Below are 20,340 nucleotides of genomic sequence, written 5' to 3'. Positions count from 1 at the left end.
AATCAAATACAGCAGCCAGAGCAATGCAATGCATTGATCAGCTTATAAGTGGGGCTGAGAGTGGTGAATGGAAGCTTACACCACAAACGTCTACTTCTGACCAAAACACAGGTGCTCCATTCTCTGGGATGACAAGAGCCAGGGACTTGAATGTCATCTCAACTCTCTTTCTCCTGTCCTCCTGTCTGGTTCCCTTTCTTAGTTTTACTCTATCATATCTCAAGCACCCAGGAGACTGGGTCTAAGGCTCAGGCAGCCCCAGGCTTATAATCCTCTTGACTAAAAGAAAGAGTTTTTGACAGCTTCAATTAGAAAAAGTGCCAGGGGATAACTGTGTGGCTCAGTCGGTTAAGGGTCTGCCTTTGGCTCAGGTCATGATCCTAAGGTCCTGGGATCAAGCCCAGCATTGAGCTCCTTGCTCAGTGGGGAGTCTGCTTCTCCCTCTGCCTGCCATTCCCCCTGGTTGTGCTCTTTCTCTCTCTCTTTCTCAAATAAATAAACAAGATCTTTAAAAAAAACAAAGAAAAAAAAAACCCAGAGCAGAGCTTGGTTGGTTGGCTTTGGTCATGTGCCCATCTTTAGGCCAATCACCATGGCCTGAGGTATAGGGCACTGTGATTGGCTCGGCCAGGGTCATGAGTATCTCTGTGGCCTGGGGAAGGCAAGGTATGTCATGAGAAGTCCTCAACCAGGATTTTGTGATTGACCCCCAGAGCACTCTTGCTATTCTGTATATATGACCAAGCTTTTACTTTCTGGTTAGGTTTCTGGTTATGTGATATTCAGTTTGCCAGAAGCAAAGCAGATGGAGTCTTAGCTTATTTGGCTGTAAGAGTCTTGCACTGTTCATAAGTAGGCAAAGTAGGGAAGAGTGAAAAGGAGATGCAATTCTCAGAAGGGGCAAAATTTTTGTTCTGAAACGTATATTGGATAAATAGCAACTTAAACTGAGTGAGATTATGTTTTAGGGTATTTGGAAGTTTTTCTTGTGTGTACATATCTGTGTATGCTCTAATGGTCAAGGTAGGTGATTTGGAGAATATCTGTGGGGGACTCTGGGATGTGAATGGGGATAATATTTGGGAGGTTCTGGGAGTGTAAATGGGATCCCTAGGGGATGTAAGTGGGAGAGACTATAGCAGTAGTAGGATCCCTAGGGGATGTAAGTGGGAGAGACTATAGCAGTAGTAGGGGGACTTTGGAGACTAGGGATGACTAAAGTGTTTTGAATAATTTTGAGGGTGCTACTGGGGATGTCAGGGTACAATACTGAGGGTATTAATGTGAGTTGCTGTGGGATGCCTTTGGGGGTGTCTGTGGGGATGACTCTAGAAATGACTGAGATGATTCTGTGGGGTGACTTTGAGGCTGTGAGTGGGAGTGACTTAGGAGTCATCTGTGGGGTCACCTTGGAAGTATTGGTGGAGTTGATTATGAAGGTTCTGGGGTTGACTTTGGGGTCGGTGGGGGGTGATTTGTGACAATTTTGAGGGTGTAATTGGGGCTGATTTTGACTACACAGGTGCCTAGGGTGACTTTATGAGAGTCATTTTGGGGTTTCTAGGAAGGTACATAGGTGATGGGATTGTGGGTAAAGCTGAGGAGGTCTGTTGCCAAACTTTGGGGGTGTTCATTGGGCCGCTGCTGGGGATGGCAGTGGGATGAGATTGGAAGGTGACCTTGAAGAGTGTCTGGGGATGACTCTGGAGCATTTCCTCTTCTCTCTCTAGTTCTCATCCATATGAGCATGGGCTTCATGATGCTGGCCCTGACCCTGTGCCTCATCCTCCTCCCCACCATGGGCCTCTCCTTCCGGCCAGTGTTCCGACGCCTTACTAAGGTCGACCTTGTCTTCAGTTTTCTCAGCTTCAGCATTGGTAAGTGTCGGCTTGGGGAAAGAGGTGCCTTTCCCACCACCAGTATTTCTCCCCACAACTCTCTTTTTGGCTTTGGGAAGGTGTACCTCTAAAGTTCTGTCCTGCTACCTTCTGGGTCTGTCTTTGAATGTCATTTAGGGTTCTCTGCCACACTCTTTCTGTGTGCATCTCAGTTCCACTTTACCTTTTGCAGTTGGGGTGAGTGTTGGGGGTTATGTCTCTCTCCCCTTCCTATTTCCCCTCTTTCTGTCCACTTCTGTCTGGGTATCTTTCTGTCTGTCGCGGGAGTGTGTGTGCATATGTGTGCGCGCGTGCGTGCGCATGCACGCACAATGGCTGGTCACAAAGTGGCGGGGGAGAGGAGAGGCTGTCTCTTTTCTCTTTCTGGGGGGGGTCCTGGGGTCCCTGCCCAGCTATGTGTCCATCTCTGGCCTCACCCCAGTGCAGGGTTCCTGATTGTTCTCAGTCTGACACTCTTTGTAGTCAGCTGCGAGACGTTGCACCCGAGGCCACAGATTTCCTACCTGGTAACCACTTACCTGTGCTGGACTGCAGGCGCCTTGATGCTGTGGACCGGTGAGGGCGGTGCCTCGGGAGGAAGGGGCGGTGCCTCGGGAGGGCAGGGGCCCGGAGCCCGGGGGAGAACTGGAGGCAGGGCCCGGGGCTGGATAGGGGTGGACCCGAGGGGAGACGGCCACGAGGCATTGGACAGGCCCTAGGGCGGGACTCGGAGTGCAACCGCTCACTCGGCCTCCCCGCACCGCTCCTCCCCCACCCCCTTCCCCGGTCCGCAGGAACTCTGAGCTACTTAAACCATGTGGGCATGTGGAGCAAAAGGACGTCCTCTAAGGAGCCGCAGATGAGTTATCGTCGGTGGGCTTTGAAGAACACCCTGAGAAGCGTGTCCCAACAGCAGCCTGACTCGGACCACAAGCACACCGTGGACCTGCCCGAGGCACTCACCCCCTCAAGCCTCCCGAATCAGTCGCACGGAGCTTCTCAGGATACTGACCGATGACCACGGTCAGATACCGGGCCCATCCCCTTAATCGTGGCCACGTGCCCGAAGAATGTGCCCCCATTCCTTGAGCTACCCTTTCCAGCTCTTTTCCCGCCCACTGAATCTCTGCTCCTACCCCTACAATGCGACACGGCCCCCTTCGATTCCTAAATTGTCTTCTGCGCAACTTCCAGGTGTGCCCCCCACCCCCAACCTAGCTAGGGCCGGCCCCTGGGTGACAAGCCCCCTCAGGCCACGCCCCGAAGCTGCACTACAACGTGGGAACTCCTCCCCTTCCAGGGCGAGTCACGTTCCCAGTGGGAACACTACATTGCCCCCCATTTGATGTAGCTGCACCCTTCTGGGGAACCAGCTTCTCCCCCAGAACGGCATGGCTTGTGATAACACTTCCTACACCCCCCCCCCCCCCCCCCCCCCCCCCCTTACTGACTTTTCCGACACGATAAAACGTGGGAGCCTCATAACCTTTAAGTCCGACCCTCTATTGCGTTCTCTCCCCCAGGGCAGGGTCCAGGGTTCAACGTGTGTGAACCTGTATCGAGTCCCTTGCCCTTGCTTGCCCTTTGGGGTCTGAGCCTCTCTCTGCGGGTTTGTCTACACCTGTCTTGGCTCATTCGTGCACACCTCCTGCCGAGAGCCTGGGAGGGCTTGAGACTGGGCTGCTGGGATCCCCAATTTCCAGGTTCCCAGCGTCTGGGAGGCCAGAGGACAGCAAACGTGATGCGAATTTGATGCTTATGCGATTTTACTGGGGTAGAGAACATATGGGGGCATTCAGGAATTGGCTGTCATGGTCTCCTTGATCCAGTCCAGGTGCGAGATCACTTTGGTGTAGATGGCGGGCATACTGGGGCTGCCACATGGAACGTGGCCCCAGGATGTGATACCTTGAAGCACACCATCGCAGATCAGTGGGCCCCCTGAGTCACCCTGCAGCACAAGGCGGAGAGGAAGAGGAAGGTCAGCAAGGCCCCGGGGTCTGTGTGTGAACCACCAGTTCTAACACCCGGGCTCACAGAGTGCAGACAGCGACTCCCCAGCTCCGGGAAAGACCCAGTTCTCTCCAGAGTCCACTGCCAGAGGGCCGGTGGGATGCTAACAGAGGTGAACTCTGATATGGAGGAGGGAGATCCATGGGACACCAGGATGAGGGTGTGGGAAGGAAGGGGGGCAGTGGGGAGGGCACAGAGGCTGGTTGGGGAAGCTGGAGTTGATGCCTGATTAGCTCTCAAGTCCAGAACCTGAGTCCCCTCCCCCAGCACCAAGAGGCCTGGGGACAGGGGGTGGGGCAGGCTGACTCACCGCACAGGTGTCCTTGCCGCCCTCCAGCTGTCCAGCGCACAGCATGAACTCTGTCACCTTCTGGGTGTGGGCCTTGGCACATACATCATTGGACAGGAGTTTGAGGTCCACACACTGGAGATAGTCTGGGTATGTGACTACAGACCAGACAGAAAAAGGGCTGTGACCAGACCCCAGGTGGCTCCTCAGACCCTGAGTCTAGTCCCCAGCTCCCTCCTCCCTATACCCAAGTGCCTGGACCGGCTCTAGCGTACACTCATCTGGTTCAGTGCTACCCCAGCCAGAGGCATAGCAGGTGCTCCCCAGTTTGGGTTCCTGAGTGGGCAGGTCCAGGACCCTCACGGCGTCTGTAATCTGGACAGGCGCTGCCAGGCGGAGCAGCATGAGGTCATGGCTGTAGTCCTCTCCCGGGAGGCGGGTGTGGTTCTTGAGGAGACTCAGGTTGAATTCAGGGTGTGGAAAGCTCTCACTGACCTGGACAAACTGGGCTGTGTCTTCATGCTCAAACAGATTGTGGCGACCCAGCCAAAGCTGGTAATTGCTGGGGAGAGAGGGGGCCCCAGGGAATGAGGAGAGAGGAGGGAGAAAGGGAGATGGGGCCAGGGAAGGTCCTGAAGACAGAGAAACAAGGAGTAACCTTGGAGAGAGAGAGAGACAGTTGGGAAGATAAAGGGCTATGAAGAAAAGACAGTGAGTGAGAGACAGAAGGATGTGACAAGGTCAAAGCCAGAGACAAAGACAGGAAGAGAGAAAAAGAGAGAGCACAAAGGGAGAGAGGGGATGAGAGGCAGAGGGGGAACAGTGAGAGACAGAGCACAAAGGAGGCAGAGACAGTAGAAGGAGGGAAGGAGCAGGAGGGAAGGAGCAGGGGTGAAGGACCACACAGGGAGGAGAAGGAGCAGCAGGCTCAGTGCCACAGGGACAGGAAGCAAAGGGAGAGAGTGAGGAACACAGGTGGTGGGGGTGGAGGGCAGGCTGAGAGAGACAGGGAGGGAGGTCAGGGAGGCAGAACAGGAGGGGCAGGGAGCGGGCCTGGGACAGGCTCAGCTGCAGCAGGGACTGTGGGGCTGGCTCCCCAGCAGCGGGTGGGCTGGCCGCCAGCCCAAGGTCTGCTCCACCTCCCTCCCCAGACTTTCTCCCCCTTTCTCCTCCTCTTTTTTCTCCTCCTCCAACCTTACAGGGCCCCCACCGGGCTCCAGCTGAAACCAGCCCTTCCCTGTGTCCCCTGGAGGACATCACTGTCCTGGAGGGAGGGTCTGGGTACATGAGAAGCGCTCCCCCCCACCCCCAACCCCATGCACACGTCAAGAGAATCCCTTCCTTTTCTCTGGGGATCCCCCTCATTCCCATTCTGGGGGTGCTCAGCAGCGATGCAGGAGAGGGAGTGAGGTCTGCAGCAGAGGGACCCAGAGGTGGACAGATGCAGGGAGACACAGACAGACAGACACAGGACAAAGCCAGTTACTAAGAGACACAAAGACACAGGGCAGGGAAACACAGGAAGACAGTTATAGGGAGAGCACAGAGACATAGGCTGCCATGGGAGGGCTTCCTGGGTGGTCCCTGCCACTCTCCATGGGCCCCAGACCAGTACCATCTTTGTTTCCCTCAGCCCCCCAGCTTCCCCTTAGGTGAACCCGGGGTCTGTGCCCAGTTGCTTATTCCTGTGGGAGCACAGACATCCACCCTCCCCACATGCCCTGTCTCCACTCACTCGTTTATGCAGTGGGCAGCTGTGAGCACCCACTGTGGGTGCACCAGGACACCCCCGCACTGGAACTTGCTGAAATGGTACAGAGCTGCCTGCCAGGGTTGGGAGTTCAGCTCACAGTCCCAGCCTCCTATGATCCGGGACTGGACTGGGGGCGCGGCACCTGTGGAAGGGGTGCTGGGTCAGGGAAGGTGGGAGGTGGCCCTTGGGCTGGGGATACTGGGCTAGGAGAGGGAGCTGTGATGTGGGGTTGGAGGGACATGAGGGCAGAGGAGCAGGGTTGGAGGCCTGGGGAGATGAGCAAGGGGTGTGGGGGATTTCTGGAATTCTAGAGCCATCCCTGGGATTATGGATTGGTGACGGGTCCTGTGTGGAGAGACTATGCTGAGAACAGAGCCAACCACAGGGATCAGGCAGGAGATAAGAAGGCAGTGTGTAGAGTAGCATGTGTGGGGACCGGGTGATATGTGGGTGATTTGGGATCTTGGCCTGGGGAACAGAAAATTGTAAGTTCCGAGAGGGGAAAAAAAAAAGATTCTAGAAATAGAGGATATATGCCCCAAGAGTGTGGTTCAAAAGCTGGGGAGGAAGGATTTGGGGGGTTACAGAGATCCCAGGCTGAGCAATTGGTTAGGGCCCAGGTTGGGCTTTTGGGGGTCTGGAAAGATTCAGGGGAACTTTCAGGGAAACTAGGTCTGAGAGGCCAAGTATATAGCACCTGGGCTGAGGAGTCTTGGTGTGATTTGAGGTCCCTTGATTGGGGCTGGGAGAGGGTCCCCTGGGCGTCTAATGTTTTTGTAAATGGTTTTGTAAAAGGGGTGAAGCCGTGGAACTGGGGTTGGGGTCAGGACTGGGAGGGGGCTTAGGGGATACAGAGCTCCATGAGATTTCCTCTGGGATTGGGTGATTCTCATGGAGATGGGGTTCATCGTCTGCAGGTACAGGAGGGATCTGGGGGTCTCTCGGGGGTGGTGCCAGATAGGAATGAAGATGGAGACTTACTAGGGCCAAACAGCTATGGGAATGCAGGGAGGACCCACTCGATGTGGCGTTTTAGAAATATAAGCTGGAGTACTTGGTGGGTGGTAGGGCAGGATAGCTGGCCTGTGAAGGTATTTGGGGATCCTGGAGGGAAGTCAGGAAAACCAGAGCCATACAGGAGGGATTCACTTGGGGAGGGCTGGAGCATGGGGAGGAAGGACATTCCAGAAAGGAAGGAGCCTGTAGCTGGGGGTTCTGGGTGTTCTTCCTCAGGGAGAAGAGGGGGTGGTGCTGGAGCAGGGTTCACAGACAAGGAGTTGGGGAAGGAGGAGATATTTGTAGAATTCTTATACCATGATGGGCCCCCCCCAGAGTCACGAGCCAGAAAGTCTGTTTGGGGAGAAATATAGGTGTCTGATGGAATTTGAGGGTCCTGGGAAGATTTAAAGGGAGCCAGATGCCAGGGACAGGAGGACGTAGTTGAGAGCGGACAGCCAGATGGGAAAAATCACCAGCGTATAGAAGAATTTGGGGACTCAGGAGCCAAAGCCATAGAGAACTAGGGGGTGGGTGGGGGTGATTAGGATCCCAGGGCCTGCTGGATTGGGGGTCCTCCTTGGAAGAGTTGGAGTCCCCCAAAGAAAGAGACAGAGATGGCCCAGGCTCTGCCCCTTTGGTAAGGGGCAGGAGTCTGAGCGGGAAGAGGAGAAAGTTCTGGGGGTCCTGGGAGGGGGCAGGGACCTATTGCAAGAATGAGGACTGCAACCAGGAAGAGGGGCTGGAACTTTAGGGGCCTGGGTCTGGGGTGGAGTGTGGGAGAGAAAGAAGTTATGGGGGGTGAGGGCAGCATGAAAGTCGGACCCACTCCCCCACCCCACATCTTCCCCGCTGTCTCACCAGTCCCCGCCACGGACAGGGCAAGGCAGAGAACCAGGAACCACATGGTGACCACAGGCAGGCTGGTGGTGAGCTTGGAGCTTGGAAGCCTCCCCAGGAGTGTTTTAAAGCCCTCGTCCCCCCTCCCACCCTAGCCCCACCCCTGCCCTGCTGGCAACAGATACTGGCCAAGGCCCTGCCCCTGCTGCCTGGGGGCTGGACACCTCCTTCCACCCCAGAGCTGTGGAAGGGGCGGGAGACCGAGCACCTGTTACACGCTGGCTCTGACTGTGCTAGAACGGTTCCTGGGGCCTGAGGTCAGAGAGGGCAGGGCTTGGAGCTCCTGGGCCCCTGCTTTTGGAGACAAGAGCCGGTGAGGAGAGGTGTGGGGGGTGACTGGGACAAGAAAGAGGAGAGTGGAGGAATCAGTGACCACCAATACAAAGCCCCATACATTGGAACCCCAAGGAAAGTCACACACCTGAAGAACCAGTGTAACCTCAAACACCAGCGGTGGGGCTCTGATTCCCTTCTTCCTGCACCACCTGAAGCCAAGATGCCAGTTTCTCAGCTTCAGCTGTCTCTGAAACGTAAGCTTTGGCTTTCAGAACACCCTGATTCTGGGGCACCTGGGTGGCTCAGTGGGTTAAGCCTCCGCCTTTGGCCCAGGTCATGATCCCAGGGTTCTGGGATGGAGCCCCACATGGGGCTCTCTGCTCAGCGGGGAGCCTGCTTCCCCCTCTCTCTCTGCGTGCCCCTCTGCCTACTTGTGAGCTCTATCTGTCAAATAAATAAATAAAATCTTAAAAAAAAAAAAAAAAGAACACCCTGATTCTTACACTCCCCGACTCAGGATCTAGGCCCTACCCTACTGTTTCTCTCCAAATAAAGTCTTGGATCTACCACCAAGGTGGTATCTACCACCATCACCCTAGTACCCCCAGATCGAGAAGTATGAAGTTTCAGTGGTCTCCCCGATTATGTTCCCTAGCATTTCAAAACCCAGTGTCCCCCTGCCCTTCAACAATGTTGGGATCCCATTACACCTCACCCCTACTCCTTGTTCCCCTGGATGCTCAAGGTTATGTCCCCCAAAGTCCCACAAATTCCAAACTCTCTGCCTTCCACAGTCAAGTGCATCTTCACAAATTCTAACCCCCCTTCCCCCAGTAAAATATTTAGGTCTCAGGAGCCAGGTTCATGTAGTTCAACATTGGGTGACCTTGAAGATCACACTTCGGGGGGATCTCTGTTGAGAACTGGGAACCAGATTCCTGCAGCCTCAGTGTTAAATTCATAGGCCCCTGACACCTTCCCTTGGCTCTTCAGTAAAATCAAAGTACATCGCAGGGTAACCCAGTCTCCACTATGTGTCAGGAAGCCCGCCCAAGGAAAGGAGAGCGTTGGCCATTTTGCCTGGCTACCAAGAAGTCCACAATGAAGTCTCGAAGAAAATGAGGTCATTCTTGATCATCTAGTGTGCTGGGTCCTCTCACTGGGTCCTCTCACTGGGGTCCGGAGATATATTTGCCCAGTGCCAGGCACTATTTGAATCAGTTCATATGAGCTTCCTCATCTAATCCTTACAGCCCTGTGAGGGAAGCAATACAGTAAGTTCTGTTTTACAGATGGGAAAACCGAAGCTGAGGGGCACTGGGTCTTTACCTCAAGATTACACAGGTGGGGGTGCCTGGGTGGCTCAGTGGGTTAAAGCCTCTGCCTTCGGCTCAGGTCACGATCCCAGGGTCCTGGGATCGAGTCCTTCATTGGGCTCTCTGCTCAGCAGGGAAGCCTGCTTCTCTTCCTCTCTCTCTTTGCCTGCCTCTCTACCTACTTGTGATCTCTGGCTGTCAAGTAAATAAATAAAATCTTAAAAAAAAAAAGAATACACAGGTGATCCTATGTGTATGGAAATGAAGAGAGCCCTACCTCATGCAGTTTCTCTTCACCTAGGCATTGGGGTGTGGGTGAAAAGGAACAGTGCACAGGGCTCTGGGTCTCCTTACAGTCTCTGGCTCCCACTTCCTTTCATCCCCAGGAAAAAGTCACAGAAACTTGCATCAGCACTCTTGTTATCTCAGTGTTTAAAATGGGTGAACTTGGACGCCTGGGTGGCTCAGTGGGTTAAGCCGCTGCCTTTGGCTCAGGTCATGATCTCAGGGTCCTGGGATCGAGTCCCGCGTCGGGCTCTCTGCTCAGCAGGGAGCCTGCTTCCTCCTCTCTCTCTCTCTGCCTGCCTCTCTGCCTATTTGTGATCGCTGTCTGTCAAATAAATAAATAAAATCTTAAAAAAAAATGGGTGAACTTGAGCACCGGCCCTGGCAAGGGACAAGTCCTTGGATAACATCTGTCCCTTGGACAAATGAGGTCTTGAGGGTTGGCTCAGTTCTGTCCCCAGTCAGGATGGGGCTGCTGGTCAGCTCTGGGAGCTTCTTCTCAGAGACACGAGATAGGAGACCAAAACTGTCAGTTCCTCTTCATGTTTTCCTTAATCCACTCCAAGTAGCTACAGACTTTGGAATAGACACCAGGCTTGGTAGTAGTGTCACAGGGGACATCACCCCAGGACACAATGCCCTGCAAGACTCTGCCACAGACCAGGGGTCCCCCAGAGTCACCCTGTGGGGATAAGGGAAAGTGTGAATGGGAAACTTCTGGATCCAGGGCCCCCATTCCTATCCCAATCACCCTTCACAATCTCAATCAAAATCTAATCCAACCCCACCCCATGCAATCCCACCCCACCTCAACTCAATATAACCCAATTTAGCCCAAACCAGTCCAACCCAACTGCAGCCTAACACAAGTCAATACAACTCAGCCAACCCATGTTCTATCCTTTTCATGTAACCCCACCCAACCCAATTAAACCCCTACATCTTCCCCATTCAGAATCAAACCAGACCTACGCCCATCCTCTTTGCCAACACAACCAATCCTAGTCATCATCATGTCTTTCACACCCTAGACAAAGTTTTCCCTATCCCCCAGTTCAACCTTAAATATTTTCCATCTAAATCAAACCAGGGGCACTGGGGTGGCTTGGTCGGTTAAGCATCTTACTCTTGCTTTCAGCTCAGGGTCCTGAGATGGAGCCCAGCATAGGGCTCCAGGCTGCAGTCTCCATGCTCAGTAGGGATTCTGCTTGAGATTGTCCCTCTGGCCCCTCCCTACCTTGTGCTCTCTCTCACTCCCTAAAATAAATAAATATTTCTGAAAAAAAAATAAAATCAAGCCCATTCATATTCCTTTTTTAAAGATTTTATTTGTCTTTTAGACAGAGCATGAGCAGAGGGGCAGAGGGAGGAGAAGCAGACTTCCCGCTGAAAAGGGAGCTGGATGCGGGGCTCCATCCCAGGACCCTGAGATCATGACCTGAGCCACGCTTAACCGGCTGAGCCACCCAGGTGTCCCAAACCCATTCCTATTCTTAACTCAAACCCAGGCCACTCCAAACCAATCACCACATCATCCACCCCAAACACAACCTAATCCATCTCCAACCTCACCCCCATTCTAACTGCTCTTCCTTCTCCATCCCCAAACCTCTCCCTGGCATCTTCTCTGGCCCAAAGCAAGCACAACCTGACCCCATCCCAACTCCCAAACCTGTCCCTCTACCCCATGGCTCTGACCTCACAAGAGTCCGGGCCTCCGCCTACTCCCCACCCCCCCCCCACACCATAGAGGCCATCAGGCGCCCTGGGTAGTCCTTGTTACAAGATGTGGCTGGAGTAACACTGATGTTGGCACAATGCAGGGTATCTGGGTATCCCTCATGGGGGAGACAGTGGACTTGGAGTGAATCCGTATTTTCAGGCCCTAGTCTCCTTCACCCAAGAGCCCTGGAGACTAGGATCCCTGGAGGCTCAGGCCATCCTTTCACTCACCTTGTGACTCTGTGCTCCCTTTGGTCCCAGGCTTGTCATCAGACACCAGGCCCTTGCCGGACACCAGGCAGGCCTCACCCCGTTGGGGGCAACGTGTGGGCAGCGAGCGCCACGGGGCATACGTGCAGGGAGAGGGACGCGGGCCGTGTCAGACATAGCAACAGCAACATGTCACAGCGATGGCTGCGGGCTTCGTAGTGTGGGTGTGGGATGACTCAGGCCACAGTGCACAGCCGCTTGGGACCACCGCGCTTGCGCAGATTGTGTTTGCCCAAGTGCACTCTCATGAGGCTGTGAGGGCGGGTGAGGGCAGGTGATTACCCGCAAGAGGAGTGAGGAGTGCACAGAAAGATCAAAGAGCGAGCGAGCTGGGGTCCCCCCACCTTCCGAGAATCTGGAGACGCCATACACTGTCCAAGGCACTGCAGCCAATAGTTTTAGGCCCCGCCACTCAGAGACCAAGGAGATGCACCCCCCCTCCTCCCCTGCTCCCGCCCCGGAACTCAACCCAGGTTTCAGCTCCTTCCTCCGCAGAATCCAAGATGCTCAGATCCCTAGACCCTTGCTGCATGTCCCTCAGGACTTGGAGCTCTGCCTTCGTACCAGGTTTGGTAGTGGTTTGTAGACCACGCCCAGAGTGCGGAAATGAGGGAAGCGCCACAGCTGAAATGCCCACGCTCAGAGAGGGCCACTTGGCATGGCTGGGAGTGGGGCTCACACTCCTCACTTCCCAGTATCTAGTCAGTGTCATCCTGGGCTGCTGGGAGAGGGGGCAGAGGAGGGTCCCTGAGGACAGAGTCCTTTTCCTTGGGTCCTACACCTTGCCTGGACCCTATTCATACCATGCATTTTTCATTTGTGCTTTCCCCCAATCTCTTAAGGTGTCCCTGTCCTTGAATTTTCAGCACTGCCTTCTCTCTGGCTTTTACCACTGCTGCTTGTTTTCTCCAGAACTGTCCCCCTGCCCTTGGCCCTCACCTGTTTACTACAGGATTCTGGGAGAGCAGGGAGGTGGGAAAGGACTAGAAGTCAAGAAGTCCTCTGAGATTAGTAGAGACAGCAACATTGGATACAGGTTCCAAAAGATGACCACTTGGAACCAGCCACTCAAGGTCACCAAGCTGTCACAGACATCAAATGGATGTGGCCACTCAATACGTATGACACGCAGTCTTGGCTTCAGAGTCTGAACATCTCAGCCAAATGCAGATATGGCCACACAAGGTCATGGGCAAACTTGGGAACAACCAGTCTCCCAAACTTAGGAACTGAGGAAGAGAGCATTTTAAGCTTAAATTCACTTGCATATACATGGGTTGAAGTTTTAAGAATCACAGCATATTAATAGACATAGCTGAATATGAACAGCTACAGCAGTGGCGTGTGTGCATGTGCGTGTGTGGGCACACACACCCACACACCACAGACCCTGATTTGCACGTAGAAGTTCACACCTAAATTTACAGTCTCTAGGGGTGGCTGGGTGGCTCATTGGTTAAGCGTCTGCCTTCAGTGTGGGTTGTGATCCCAGGGTCCTGGGATCAAGCCCGGCATCGGGCTCATTGGTCAGCGAGGAACCTGCTTCTTCCTCTCCCTCTACTTGCTGCTCCCCCTGGGCTTGGGCATTCTCTCTCTCTCTGACAAATAAATAAATGAAATCTTTAAAAAAATAAATTTACCGTTTCCAGTGTGGATCTGAATATACCAGTCACAGACTTGCACACTAGTGCACAGGGACTGGACAACACGGTGGGGTTCTTAATAAGGGTACATGGGGAGAGACATACATATGAACTCAGACCCTCAAAGACTTGTTCACAGACATGAGTCTACGTATAGGGGTTAAATCTAGAATGTTAGAATAAAGGCCCTAGATCCAAACGTGTTATCTGTGAGCCTCTGAGCAAATTATTTGACCTCTCTGGGCCTATGTTTCCTCCTCTGTAAAATGGGATTATTGTAAGGATTAAATATGTGTGTGTCTATGATGTCTGGCTTATTATAGTTGCTTAATAAAGACTAGTTATTTTAAATAAATGACATAGATTTACTTATGTAGGTGTACATGTGGATAATTAGGTTCTGGACAGAAATTTAGCCAAAGTAAGTCAGACATATGACCAGGCTCAGATGAAAAGTCAGATCAAAATTGTGATTCTTCTTCAAGTGTGGGGATTCAGAGTAAGAGACATGAATCCAGAGGGCCAATACTCAGATGTGGACCCATTAGATCAGACCCCAGGGAAACAGTGCACACAGGGCGAGATATCTAAGGTCAAAGACGTAGCCGGAGACACAGGGCAGGACATAATTTACCATCTCCAGTTGAGCCCCCCACTCAGTCACTGGTGTTCAAGGTCACTGGTTTTCACATAGGGAAACTGGTTCACACATGTGGGTAGGGTGTGGACACACAGAGCTTTGAACCCCCCCCCCCACACACACACACTACACCATGCACAAGGACATAAACAGGGATATATCAAGGTTACAAGATTATAATCTGCTGCTGGGCAATGGGGATATGACCTCTGAAGTTCACGCAGACACCCATCCTGGGGCAGGAATTTGCAGAGCCAGACCAAAAACCCATCCTCTGCCTGCCAGGGTCAGGAACTGGGCCAAGGGCCCTGGCAAGGTTGGGGGAATGCGGATGTGGTGGACAGGGGGCTTAACAAGGGAAGGGCGGGGTTGTTGTCCTGTGAGGAAGGACAGAGGGTGCAGGCTGAACCGCCGGGTGTCGAGGCTGCTCCTGGCCAGTACAAGCCGGAGGGGGGTGCAGGCCCCAGCTGGGTGCAGCAGGCAGGCAGGAGGCAGGGAGGAGAAAGCACAGAGAAAGCCTGAGGGGAGGCTGGCAGCAGGGGGGAGCTTCAAGGGGAGCCCAGAGGCGAGGGTCATGTGAAAGTCCACCCTCCACTTCTCCAGAGTAAAGGCATCAGGTTACACTTAAATTCTCCATGGGTGGTAGTTGAACATGGGCTGGAGTTTTCCTGCCACCCAGGGTCACCTTGACATAGTGGTCACCCCTCCCCAGCCTCAGCCCCTTTCCCTGTCAAATGAGGCTAGTAGAGACCACCCCACAGAGATGTTTTAAGAATTAGGGGAGCTCTGGCATATTATCCTTGTGGCTGCCTGGCATCTACCCAGCACTCAGCCCACTTACAGGACACTACCCTGGACTAAGTATCTTCTCATGCCTCACCCACAGGACCAGATTTAACCCTTACAACTCTGGGGGCGTCTGCTGTTATCTCCATATCACAGAGATGTTAAGTTACCAGAACACAGCGAGTTGGAATTCCAGCCCAGAAGTCTGTGTTCGTGGCCTCTTAACACTTGTTTAAGTCTTATGGTGAGCTTTTTTTTTTTTTTTTTTTTTTGGCTTATGGTGAGCTTTATCTACATTATGCTACTGAAACCTCACCATTACTGTCATAGGTAGCTGCTGTCTTCTAGAGAAGGCACTCTAGGTAGAGAGAGGTAATTTCCTCAAGGTGACACAGCAAGGAAAGGGCAGCCCCAGAACTCGAATTCAGGTCTGTGTCACCCCAAGGACTGTTCTTGTTGTCAGAAGCGCAAGAGGCCCCAGTTGACATGGGGACTCCAGGGCAGCCCCAGGCCTCTGACAGTCTTAAGGTAGGGTGAGGACTCTGGGAGGGGGGGAGGGGGAAAGTAGACGACTGTAGGGCCTGTATTTGTTCTTGATGTTGGGGAGGGGGACGACATTCCCATAGACCCAGACCTGACCTGGGCCCACCTCATCTGCAGATATCAGCAGGAAGGAGAAGGTGAGGAGAAGCCACATTGTGGAGCAGGGACAAGGGTTCTGTTGAAGTCTGCGGAGAGGAGAGAGTAAACCCGGTTGAGGCTGGACACTTGGGCCCTCACCTGGATCCCTCCAGACACAAACTCATCCCACCTGCTGCTTGATAAACTTCTTCTACCATCTTTGCCCAACCCCTCACCCCAGACTGCTCTCCCCCCCGCCCCGGCCTTCCCAGGTTCCTACCCACCCCAGCCTAGCCCGGTTCTCCATCTCTGAGGGTTGTGTTGTTCCTCCAGGCACCAAAACAGACCCTCAGGTGCCCCCAGAGCCTATCAGGCCCCAGCACCATCCCACTTGCTCCTGGATCTCTCTCCATGCTTAAGGCTCTGGTTCAGAATACGTTCTCCTCCCAGACCCTAACCCAGCCTCCTACCTGGCCTCCTGGGTGCCCATTGCCCCCCACCCCTCCTGTCTGTCTCTCCAATCAAGTTCACACTCCCCAGCCTACATGGCCTTGCAGGGTCTTTCTAGACCCAGAGCTGACCATGTTGCACTCCTGCTGATAGCCCTCAGGATATTGCCAGCACACCCAGTAAAAAGTCCTAGCTCCCCAGCCTTACTTTCGAGGATATGAGTGGTTTCTCTCTTTCTACCAGGCCCTCTGAGGGGGTCTCTCATAAGCTTGCCCTTCTAGATGCAGCTGATTCTCCCATTTTCCTTCCTTGATGTCATGCCTCCATGCCTCCTCCTCCCAGGTATGCCATTCCTTTCAGGATCCACTTGACTTTGAGGGATTTTCTGACCATCTCTAATGAGTGGTGTCTGCCTCCTCCATCAGACTGAGAACTTGCTGTAGGCAGGCCTGACCTGACTGAACACTGGATTCCTGGTGAAGGGTCCAGTCCATGGGAGGCCCTAACAAGCTTTGGGAATGAATTAAAGCCTTCCCCTTATCTTCCAACTTCATATTTTCCCTCCAAGGCTCAGCTCCCACCTCTTCCAGGAAGCCCTGAGACCTAGCAGATGTCTTTTCTGGGCCTTACAGCCCCTGGTGTACCTCTATCACACCACAAATCCCCAGGAATGCTCATATAAGGTCATCTCAGTGTCCCCAGCCTGGGGCCTGGCACCTGGGGAGATTGAGCTGAGCTGACCTGAACCCTTGATAACTCCTGACCTTTTCTTAGCTCTGATACAAGAGCTTTGGGGGACATCCTCCTGATTCACTCTATCCCCCTCCTCCCTGGCCCCTCTGCAGCTCCTTCTTGCATCTCCAGGACAGTTTCTTTGTTCAGGTCCAACTTGAGGCTTCAGTAAAGGGCACATGGACCTAAACAGGTACCCTTGAAATTCAAGTCCCTCAGGGCAGTGTATGTCTGCTTCCTGGGACCAGGGCATCCAGTGTCTCCCCTAGACCAGGGCAGACCTGTGTCTTCCTGGCTATCTCCTATTCCCCCCATCCCTAGCTCTTGTCTCAAAGATCTCACCCCAAAGATCCTCCAGCTTCATCTGGGGCAGCTTGGATGCCAGAAGAAGGGGAGCAGGCACCTGAATACCTGAATTTGTAGGCTCTGGCCCCACCTAGAGTCTCTAGGGGGTGGGGTGGGGTGGGGTGGAAGGTGGCTGAGAGTCAGGTTTACAGGTGGGGACACCTAGGTGGCTAGTGGGGTGGGGGACAAGGCTTAATGAGCATTTATTAGGTTGAAGCTTTTGTCTGAGTCTATAAGGAAGAATTCCCTGCCAGGGACAGTTCCTAAAGGGAGAGGAGGCAGGAGGGCAAGAGCCCCAAATCAGAAGAAATCAACAGATAGGACCAGCAATCTGGAACCTGGAACCTGGAATTGAGGTCTGGAGTATAGAAACTGTATTCTAGTGCCATGTTTCTTATGCCTGGGGTAAGGTTCTGAATCTCAGATTCTGGACCTGGATCTGGACCCCTCAATTCTGGGATTCTGAACCTTGGATCTCTGATTTTGAACAGTGGAGTTTGGATCTGGATCCCCACTTCCTGATTTGGGGTTTTGGATTCAGATCTCTGATTCTGGATCTGGGTGCCTTTGGTTCCTAACTCTGGATCCTGGGCATTGTATTCTGGATCTTGGGTTTTGTACGTTTTGTTGTGGATCTCCAACTCTGGACTCCGAATTTGGTGGTCTAGAGTCAGGCATTTATGATCTGAAGTATAGAGTATGGATTTTGGAGTCTGTATTCTGGAGTTTGGGTCTGGAATCTGGATCCTACAGTCTGGTCTTTGAGTGATAGGTCTTAGTCTTGGATTCTAGATCCAGGGCCTTTGAATCTAGAATCCAGACTAGGAGTCTGGAATTTGGTGTTTAGCACCTAGGACTTGAGGTCCTAGGATCCCTCACATCTGCTGTGTGAAGCCTGGGGCATGAATGGTAGATTTTAAATTTTGAGTTTTAAGACCTGGATTCTAGAGTCTGGATCTAGACCTTTAAGATTTCATGGATTAGTTTTGGAATGTAAATTCTGGAGTTTCAAATCTACACCGTTCATTTAAAGGGCTGAACTGGGAGATATGGGCCTGAGTTCCTAGAATCTTCTCTGTAATATGAATTTAGACACTGGTAGATTGGAGTCTTTAATTTGGATCCTTTAATTTGGATCAAGAGATTCTGCATTTTGAAATCTGGATTCTGCTTTCTGGCGATCATTATTAAAATGACTCAAAGCTTTGGGAATTCCAAGTTGTCTTCCAATGTCTCAGGACCATAGGAGGGCCCTTAGCAATTTTCTAGAGTCTGTGCTGGCTTGTATAACTAATGAGAAGGCACGGAGAGCAGGAGGGTCTGACCACAGATCACCCAGTGAAGGATGGGACCTACTACAAACATGGTCCCTCTTAGTGTCTGGAAAGCCATTACCTATATGGGAAGAGGCTGCATGAACAGGGCTGACTGTTTAGGGGATCAGTGGCCAATGCCTCCGGGTCCTTGGCCCTTGATTTCCCTACAGATAATATGTGAGAATGATGGCATCTAAGCCACCAGATGTCTTTGGGATATTCCTGAACCACTGACCCCCAGTTATTCCAGAATCTTAGGGTCTCAGTTATTCTAGAATGATTGACCCTCAAAATTTCTAGCCTACTACATCTCCAGATTCTAGAATCTAGTATCTAGAACTAAAGATAGCTAGAAGTCTAGGACCTCGAACACTTTAGAACCTGAGGTTAAAATAGTCTAGAACCACGAACCTCCACATATTCTAGAACCCTAGATCTTCAGATGTTCTGGAATCCCCCCAGACATTAGACATTCTGGATTCCCAGTTGAGAAGCTATTCTAGAACTCCTTTGTCCCTTCATCTGGCAAAAAAATTCTTGCTGACGATCTCTAGGACTCAGTGGGCTACAGCTTCCGTTAGGCAGTTCCTGTGTACCTTATCTCATTTATCCTCCTGACAGCCCTGTGGGGGTGGTTATCATGGCTTCCTTCTTAATGTGGAGAAAACTGAAGCTCAGAGAGGGGTGTCATAGGCAATGGTCATGCAGAGGATGCAGAGGAATCCAGCATTCTGACTCTTCGAACACCTGGTTGGCCCATTGCCTCAATCCCAGGAGCCACCTCCCTCTGTTGGATCTGGGTGGTGAAGAGGGGAATGAGGTGAACCCCTGGGGTAATCACCATGAGAACTTCCCTGGTGTCAGGCTAAGCACTTTCCATCATGATTGCATGTGTTCCTTTCACTCAGGCAGGTGTTGTAAGCATCCCCATGACACAGATGGGGACACGGACAGATCTCAGACCTAGCTCAACCCAGGCTCACAGGCTCATGGGGAGGGCACCCCGCCCCGCCCTGACACGGTGACGTCAGCGCCCCTCCTCCCACCCACTTTGACCTAGACAGACCTGGGCTATCGATCCATGTCCTTCTGGGCCTCTTTCCAGTTGTCCTTCACCTCCACAGGCGGCCTGAGTCCTGCCGTCTGCCTTGCTCCTCCTCCTCCTCCTGAGAACACTCCCTGAAGCCTGAACCTCTCTTGTCTCAACTCATGTGGTTCAACCACCAACCACACAGGTCTCCTTCATCTGACCTCGAACTCCAGCCTCTGGCAGCCACCTGCTTCTGGGCATCCTCCCACCCGCAATGTCCTCAGGCCCTTCTCACTCACAGTGTCCTAAATCATTTCTCTCTCTCACCAAACTCGTTTTCCCATGTTTTCCATCTCAGGGACAGCTCCACTGTTCACCCTGTCCTACGGCCTGTCCCGCAGGCACTGTCCCCACACCTTCCTTTTCCTTATCCCCTACAGCTCAATGGTCTCCAGCCCCATCCCTTCTCTCCATTCCCTTGGCCTGGCTGCAAGTCAGGCATCCTCCTCTACTCCTAGACCCTCACCTCCAGCCTCCCGTCCTCTATTTTGTCTCCTCCCACCCATTACCAGGTGATCTCAGAAGGTCTCTCTACACTCAGAGTTGACCCCTTTCCTCCCCTTCTCATAGCCCTTCAGTGGTGACTGCATCACCCCTGGACAAGGTACTTGCCTTCAGTGAGTCATTTGAGGCTGGGATCCCCTTGTCCGAACGAGTCTCATCTTGAACCCCCTTCCCCACGGAGACAATCATCGTGTCCCTCCCACCCTGGAATGGGACTGGACTCCTGGTGCCTGAGGCTTCCCTTCACCCCTCCCCTCCACCTTCAGTGTGGGACAGTGGAAGGTGGTGTTTCAGAGTACGGGCTCTGGAGTCAGAGAGCTCCACCTCACTGCTTGCTAGTTTGGGAGATTCTGGTGTGTCTTCCTTTCTCTGCTTCTGATTCTCATCTTTAGAATCAGATAAACAGAGGGTCTCCTTGTAGAGTTTACCAAGGAGTGTCTAAGAGCCACTACCTATAAGGAGCTAAGGGCACTATTAATTTCACTCCATTTCACACACTAACAAACAGTGGGGAGG

General features: G+C 52.8%; 2 protein-coding genes across 2 annotated transcripts; both read right to left on the bottom strand.

The window, feature by feature from the left end:
* Positions 1 to 3,625: 3,625 nt before the first annotated feature.
* Positions 3,626 to 7,895, bottom strand: KLK1 (kallikrein 1). The gene is made up of 5 exons (XM_059382224.1): positions 7,790 to 7,895; positions 5,915 to 6,074; positions 4,455 to 4,741; positions 4,201 to 4,337; positions 3,626 to 3,828 (listed from the first exon to the last, which is right to left on the bottom strand). The coding sequence occupies exons 1-5, from the start codon at positions 7,833 to 7,835 to the stop codon at positions 3,673 to 3,675; spliced, it is 786 nt and encodes a 261-aa protein (XP_059238207.1). The 5' UTR covers positions 7,836 to 7,895; the 3' UTR covers positions 3,626 to 3,672.
* A 2,339-nt stretch (positions 7,896 to 10,234) lies between these two features.
* On the bottom strand, positions 10,235 to 19,382 carry KLK15 (kallikrein related peptidase 15). The gene is given in 8 exon segments (XM_059382225.1): positions 10,235 to 10,387; positions 11,404 to 11,436; positions 11,439 to 11,563; positions 11,659 to 11,764; positions 11,766 to 11,949; positions 12,262 to 12,395; positions 15,401 to 15,494; positions 19,297 to 19,382. Coding segments are annotated over 7 exon segments (798 nt in total). The 5' UTR covers positions 15,464 to 15,494; positions 19,297 to 19,382.
* Positions 19,383 to 20,340: the final 958 nt, after the last annotated feature.

The sequence above is a fragment of the Mustela nigripes genome, chromosome 17 (assembly GCF_022355385.1).
Source record: "Mustela nigripes isolate SB6536 chromosome 17, MUSNIG.SB6536, whole genome shotgun sequence".
In the NCBI taxonomy this organism is placed as follows: domain Eukaryota; kingdom Metazoa; phylum Chordata; class Mammalia; order Carnivora; family Mustelidae; genus Mustela; species Mustela nigripes.
The sequence above is the reverse complement of the archived record's forward strand: the minus strand, read 5'-3'. Positions and strand labels throughout refer to the sequence as shown.